This window comes from Genypterus blacodes, unplaced genomic scaffold, assembly GCF_046128005.1.
Source record: "Genypterus blacodes isolate CSIRO-AG114 ecotype Tasmania unplaced genomic scaffold, CSIRO-AGI_Gbla_v1 ptg000206l_1, whole genome shotgun sequence".
NCBI classification, from domain to species: Eukaryota; Metazoa; Chordata; class Actinopteri; order Ophidiiformes; family Ophidiidae; genus Genypterus; species Genypterus blacodes.
The window spans coordinates 24,311-32,070 of NW_027467005.1; the positions used below are offsets into that span (position 1 = coordinate 24,311).

The window sequence follows — 7,760 nt, forward strand, 5'->3', positions numbered from 1 at the left end:
GAAGATTCTGGTTAAACCATGCAACACCCACAAGCCACGCCCACATCGACACTTAAGAGATCACAAACTGCTTTCACAGCGTTTCAGCAACAATGACGACATCATCCAAAGACTTCACACACTCATGAGCGCTTTGAACCGCTGAGTGAAAACGTGGCTTCCTCCTGCCGTCTCACCTGGTTCAACTCATCCTCAGTATCAAATCCTAAAGAACACGCATGCATCTTCATCTATGGTACACAAAAGTCCTTTACACGCCAGGAACACGCCCCCTAGTGCCCGTGTGTGTTGTGTGTTGTGTGTTGTGTGGTGTGTGTGTCTGTGTGTGTGTGGATGGGCGGAGCTGCAGTTCAGACTTCAGCGCTCGTTTCTGATTTGTAATGTTTTTTCTTTTGTTTTCTGGTTGAAGTGCGTCGGTAACATGACCTCACTTCCTGAGATCGGGTCACTTCCTGTGACATCATAGCAGAACAGAGGGCTGTGATTGGTGGACGGGCGTCACGTGACACGGACACGCCTCCTCTCTTCCTGCGTCTGGTTGATGGTGAAGGAGTCCCTGCTTGTGTTCAGACTGAACCCCGGGAGAGAAAGGTCACACGAGGCTGAGCTGAGGTGGGAGTGCAGGTGTGAAGGCTCTGCTGGAGGAAAGGCTCTGCACAAACAAACTGTTTTGCTGTTTTGGAAGCAAATATTTGCACGTTTCATCTCTTATTGTGGATTCTATGGGGCGTTTCTTTTATTGCTACGTGTTCACAAAGCCTACAGACCTCCAGGGGGTCCAAACCAAAAACCTTTATCTGAGGAGGTGATGAAGAGTTCTGAAGAATCTGACCTGATCAACCTAAGCCAATCTCCATCTGTAGTATCTGTGTGTAAGCAGACTGAAGCTCAGGACCTTAAGCTCACTGTCTCAGCCCTCAGCTCGCCCCCTGGTGGACGCTGTACAAACTGCCTGGACAAGTTTTGAAAATAGCGGCGGCCTAGAAAGGAGTGGCCTGCTTGACTTCTGTCTAGGTTTATATTTGATTTAATAACTGTGCCTTTAACTTTATTTATACTTTACATCACTGACGTCAGGATACATGACGGGGAGGAGGAGGAGGAAGAGGAGGAGGAGGAGGAGGAGGAGGAGAGGAGAGAGAGAGAGAGAGAGAGAGCAAGCAGGAATTCTCATCCCAAACTCCTCAGTGTTGACGTAGCAGGATGGCTGTAGTATGAGAGAGATGTGAGGGGGGAGAGGAAGATGGAGGGATGAGCAGGAGAGGAAGGTCAGAGCCTCCTCTCCACTGTTAGTCCCTTCACAGGAGGTAGAAGAGGAAAGGAGGATGAAGGAGAGGATGAATGTAGGAGGAGAGCAGAGTGATCCCTTCCTGTCTCTCCTCGTCTATTGGTTCCACTCTCGGGCCACGTTGAGGCTCCAGTCCCACGCCAGGATCGGGTTCTTGTCGTCGTCGGTGAACTTGGAGCAGATGTTGTAGCAGCCGACAGATGTGAGGCCGACGGGCGCATGGAAGGGGCGACTGACAAACTCCTGCTCCTCCAGGCGAGGGCCGTAACTACCCACCATGAACGCCACCTTGTCCACTGTGGATACACACACACACACGCACACACACACATACACACACACACACACACACACACACACACACACACACACACACAGGTGTCCTCAGTGTGAGGTCTGAGTCAGAGTGCTCAGGTGAGACTGTGACTCACCTCTGACTCCCTTCCTGTGGTTGACCTGAACGTACTTCAGTCCAGAGACGATCTCTTTGTTCACCTGCAGACATGGAGTCACGCTTTAACACACATGTTCTGAAACTGCTTCATGCATCTGGAACATTCCACTGATTTCATCCTCATTATCTGAGCTTTGATCTGCATCTTACCTGGAAGTGAACCTTCAGTCTGTACTCTGTTCCTGCCTTCAGAGTGAACACTTTGTCCTTCACAGCCTTCAGATCTGCACAAACACACAAGAGTTACAGCTGCTAGGCCCCGCCTTCTTATAGCAAACAGGCCACGCCTTCTTATAGCAAACAGGCCACGCCTTCTTATAGCAAACAGGCCCCGCGTTCTTATAGCAAACAGGCCCCGCCTTCTTATAGCAAACAGGCCCCGCCTTCTTATAGCAAACAGGCCACGCCTTCTTATAGCAAACAGGCCCCGCCTTCTTATAGCAAACAGGCCCAGCCTTCTTATAGCAAACAGGCCCCGCCTTCTTATAGCAAACAGGCCCCGCCTTCTTTTAGAAAACAGGCCCCGCCTTCTTATAGCAAACAGGCCCCGCCTTCTTATGGCAAACAGGCCCCGCCTCCTTAAAGCAAACAGACCACGCCTTCTTTTAGAAAACAGGTCACGCCTTCTTTTAGAAAACAGGTCACGCCTTCTTATGGCAAACAGGCCCCGCCTCCTTATAGCCCAGACAGCTGTTTAACCCCTACAGTCCTTCCTGTCACAAACGTGTTACATTCATCCCAGAAATGTTGTGAAGTTGTTTGTGCGCACAGGAAGGAGTGTGTCGGTGTGCCTGGTTGATCATATGAGCGTCTCATCATCTTTCAACCTTTGGTCCATCTCGTCCATTTTGACCGTGCGGCGTTGGCGATAAAAGGATTAAAAACGATTTGAGCTGAAGAGGAAAAAGCTTCCTGCAATCAGAAACACGCTGACAGACTAATGACTTTATTCCTCCATTTACAAGAAGACAGCAGGCGGAGAGACGCCTAATGGAGAGTGAGAGAGAGAGAGAGAGAAAGGGAGAGATAGAGGGAGAGAGAGAGAGAGAGGGAGAGAGAGAGAAAGGGAGAGATAGAGGGAGAGAGAGAGAGAGAGGGAGAGAGAGAGAAAGGGAGAGATGGAGGGAGAGAGAGAGAGAGAGAGAGGGAGAGAGAGAGGGAGAGAGCGAGAGATAGAGAGAGGGAGAGAGAGAGAGAGGAAGTGCGAGAGAGAGAGAGAGAGAGAGAGAGAGAGAGAGAGAGAGAGAGAGAGAGAGAGAGAGAGAGAGAGAGGGAGAGAGGGGGACAGAGAGGGAGAGAGAGAGAGAGAGAGAGAGGGAGAGGGAGAGAGAGAGAGAGGAAGTGAGAGAGAGAGAGAGAGAGAGAGAGAGAGAGAGAGGGAGAGAGAGAGAGGCAGAGAGGGAGAGAGGGGGACAGAGAGGGAGGACGGGTTGAGAGACGGACACACAGGAGGCACAAAGGGTGAGACAGAAGGGAGTGAGAAGGGAGACACTGGAGGGATACATGGAGAGTTAAAGAAACAAGAGGCGAAAGGACGAAGAGATGCAGCTAGAGAGAGAGAGAGAGACAGAGAGAGGGAAGATGCTCCCTGTCTCTCTCTCTCTCTTTCATGAGTCTTCTTAAGCTTTCAGCAGTCTGGTGCCACTCAGTCCATCTAAAGAACCTGATACACCAGAACAACCCCATTATCACGCACACACACACACACACACACACACACACACACACACACACACACACACACCTATCCTTGGAGTGGGCGGGGCCTCTCTCTCTAAGTTTTGGCCGACTTGATGTCACTCACAAATATATTCAAAACATCTTATATCTGTTGCTATGGAAACTCAGCCAAACACCCACATATGTGTGTCTTTTTGTGTGCAGATGAAGAAGAGATGAAGGAGAGATGAAGGAGAGGTGAAGGAGAGGTGAAGGAGAGATGAAGGAGAGATAAAGGAGAGGTGAAGGAGAGGTGAAGGAGAGATGAAGGAGAGATGAAGGAGAGATAAAGGAGAGGTGAAGGAGAGGTGAAGGAGAGGTGAAGGAGAGGTGAAGGAGAGATGAAGGAGAGATAAAGGAGAGGTGAAGGAGAGGTGAAGGAGAGATAAAGGAGAGGTGAAGGAGAGGTGAAGGAGAGGTGAAGGAGAGGTGAAGGAGAGATGGAGTCGTACCTGTAAGGTCCAGGCTGAGAGGCTCAGGGGCCTCAGCACACATCAGGCTGAGCCGGGTCACCATGACGTTAGGAGAGTCCACATCTGGACAGGAAGCACAACCATTAACACAACATCATCCCTCCCTCCCTCCATCCCTCCCTCCCCTTTCTTCAGTTCTTTCTCTTTTCCTGATCTGTTCTCCTGATATCAGCTGTGTGTGTGTGTGTGTGTGTGTGTGTGTGTGTGTCATAGGTTAAATAAAGGATGGATTGAAGGATCAGACAGGAAGGAGAGATAAAGACGAGAGAACAGAAGAAGGAAGAAAGAAACCAGAAGAAAAAGGAAGTGGACAAAGAAGGAAGGAGGAGAGACAGACAGGTGAGGACAGACAGAAAAAGGGATGAAGAGAAGAAAGAAGGGCTGAAGAGAGGAAGGGGAGACAGAAGGAGACACCCACTCTGCTGCTCCCTCAGGTGACCCAGCAGCTGCTGCTTGTATTTGATCAAACTCTCGTCTTCCTGGTCCAGATCCTGGATCTCCTGCAGAGACTTCTGGGACGGGGGGACGTAGTTCAGCTTCCTCTCATCCTCCTCTTCCTCCAGATAGAACTCCTTATCAGCCAGCAGACCTGAACGCAAAGCAGGGAAGGACACACACACACACACACACACACACACACACACACACACACAGGTTCTGTTAACATAATTTCAAATCAAAAACACAACTCAGAGACAAAATGACAACAAAGCAGGTCTGTCAATTGTGTGTGTGTGTGTGTGTGTGTGTGTGTGTGTGTGTGTGTGTGTGTTTGTGTGTTATTCACAGCCCACCCAGTCAGGGCCAAACACCACTGCCTTCCTCCTGTCACCATGGCAACCCTTTCAACTCTCCTCACAGTGACATCACCTTTTAGACGTCTGAATGCACCGTCGACCTTTTGTTTTCCTTACAGAGAGATGATGGACTCTCTCTCTCTCTCTCCCCCCTCTCTCCCTCTCTCCCCCTCTCCCCCCCCCTCTCTCTCACAGCATGTGTGTAATGTTGCAGTAAAGGGTTAAAGAAGCACACACACACACACACACACACACACACACACACACACACACACACACACACACACACACACACACACAGGTGGACTAGAAGAGGGTCTCTGTAGGTCCAGACTGTTCAGAAACAAGAGCCTGAGTGCCAGGTGATCACATCTGGACCCAGGTGATCACATCTGGACCCAGGTGATCACATCTGGACCCAGGTGAGGTTCTGAGTGGTCCAGCTTCTTCTATAAGGAAGTTTGAATTGAATTGCAGCTTTGTATGAGTGCCAAATATAAATAAAGTTTAAAGTATGTGTGTGTGCTGACTGTCTAAAGCTGCAGACTGGAGGCTGCCAGATACAGAGAGCACACACACACACACACACACACACACACACACACACACCTAAGTGTGTTAGAGACAGCAGACAGACAGCAGATGCACTGATGGAGTGATAAATGGAGCAGAGCAGGAAAAGAATGGGGGCGTAAAGAGGAGAGGAAAGAGAGAGAGAGAGAGACACACACACACACACACACACACACACACACACACACACACACACACACACACACACACACGGCCACTCTTGTTGTCTAATTGACTGACTTGATTGGTGTCACATGTGTCCACTCACCCCTACAACCTCATTATCACTACAGAGAGCAAAGAGAGAGAGAGAGGAGGAGGAGAGAGGAAGACGAGCCAGTCATCTAAGAGAGGAGGAAGACAAGAAGCAAGGAGGGACAGACAGCATCGTCATCAGGAAAGGAAGAGAGAGAGAGAGAGAGAGAGAGAGAGAGAGAGAGACAGACAGACAGACAGACAGAGAGAGAGACAGAGAGAGAGAGAGAGAGACAGACACAGACAGAGAGAGAGAGGTCAATTACCCTGTTGATGAAGACCATATACGCCTCTCTCTCTTCCTTCCTTCCTTCCTTCCTTCCTTCCACACACACACACACACACACACACACACCGACTGGTGTCAGAGCATGTGGATCTCAAACTGCCAACAATCTTCCCCTGTCTTCTCCTTCAAGCTCCCCTCCTCTCTCCTTCCTCTCCCCCTCTCTCTCCTCTTCCTCTCTTCTTGCTCCTTTACCTTCACCTCTCTTGTTTAATGTGCAGCTCTAATGTTTCCACATGTATGAAGAAGTGACATGTTGACAAACAGACAGACAGACAGACAGACAGACAGACAGACAGACAGACAGACAGACAGACGACAGCATGACTCCCTGTGAGGTCAGCTTGTATTTTTGAGACGTTGCTCATTTGAAGGTGAGCCGTTCCCTCATCTTAGTGTTCCCTGAGTGAAGCTTCACGTGTTACATGTTACATGTTACACATGCATGCAGGCCTCCAGTCTACATGCAGTGTTAACCCCTGCTGTGACCAGGACACATGAAGTGTTTAGGTAGCTGAATATTTGAAAACACATTCAGATCAAACAGGAAATCGTCCTTTACTTTAAATGTTCTTCAGGTCTGCAGGTCTCTGATGGACCCTGATGGATCCATGATCAGGTGTTAGAGCCTCTAAAGCTCCTCTACATGGAGACAGAAGCTTAGTTACACACTCATATGGTGACCTCTGACCCTCGTGAGGACAAACAGTAGAAGAAGAACAGAGGTGTGAGCCTCATTACATCATCACACAGCTCACTGAGTGAATCCAGCAGAGACACTGAGCTTTTATTGTGAAGGGCAGAACTTCTATCTTTGTGCTGTAGAAGAAGAAACCACATGGATCCATAAGAGTCCATTAGAGAAGAAGAAGAGAAGAACATCGACACACTGACAGAGGAACGACGTCCCAGAGAGGAAATGGACTCAAATCATTCAATTCTCTAAAATGGCTTTAAAGCCAAATGGAAACAGTGAAGAGAGTTTAGTTTGAGAAACAGCAGCAGACCAACGCCTCCTGAGGTCCAGGACCTGAACCCCTCAACACCTGGATTATTATAAACATATATAAATTATTCATGGCTTGAACCTTGAATTGAATTTCAAACATCCAACACGTCACATACATGTTACATTCCTCAGCTTTAGTGAGTTTCATCACCTGAACCTCTCTCTCCTCTCACACCCTTCACTCCCTCTCTCACACCACACACACCTGTGTGAGGGGAAACCCCACGACTGTTCTGCCATCTGGAACTGTGAAGCAATACTGCAGTGTAGGAGACACACACACACACACACACACACACACACACACAGAAAATATGCAAATGCTCCGTTTGATTCTACAGCAGAAATTGGTGACATCATTTGACTCCTGCATGCACTGTGCCCTTACCCATCACACACACACGCGCACATACACACGCACACACACGCGCGCGCACGCACACACACACACACACAGGCACACACACAGGCACACACACAGACACACACAGACACACACACACACACAGACACACAGTAGGAAATGTGATCGATAGTCATCGATCTGCAACCTTTGGCTTGTCTTGGCAGAGCTTCATACAGAACATAAAAATGTCCACACCCACCAATGGAGACATATGAGAGACACACACACACACACACACGCATCCACGCACACTGACACACGCACGCACACACACTTTATCCATGATCTATATTCATGTCTACATACGGATACTGTCAATATCAGGCATGTCACACACACACACACACACACACACACACCAACACTGAGATTATTTAAGGTACACTTAAGTATGCACACACACACACACACACACACACACCCTCACCTCTGTAGCACATGGTTAGCCACAGCAGCTCCAGCACCTGACCCCCAAACTCACAGACGTCAAAGCCCAGCAT

The 7,760-nt window shown here is 49.0% G+C and overlaps 1 protein-coding gene across 1 annotated transcript; it reads right to left on the reverse strand.

Annotated features, from left to right (window-relative positions):
• Positions 1-1,384: 1,384 nt before the first annotated feature.
• On the reverse strand, positions 1,385-7,760 carry LOC143015526 (rho GDP-dissociation inhibitor 1-like). The gene is made up of 6 exons (XM_076169529.1): positions 7,688-7,760; positions 4,353-4,523; positions 3,914-3,997; positions 1,893-1,966; positions 1,720-1,783; positions 1,385-1,584 (listed from the first exon to the last, which is right to left on the reverse strand). The coding sequence occupies exons 1-6, from the start codon at positions 7,758-7,760 to the stop codon at positions 1,385-1,387; spliced, it is 666 nt and encodes a 221-aa protein (XP_076025644.1).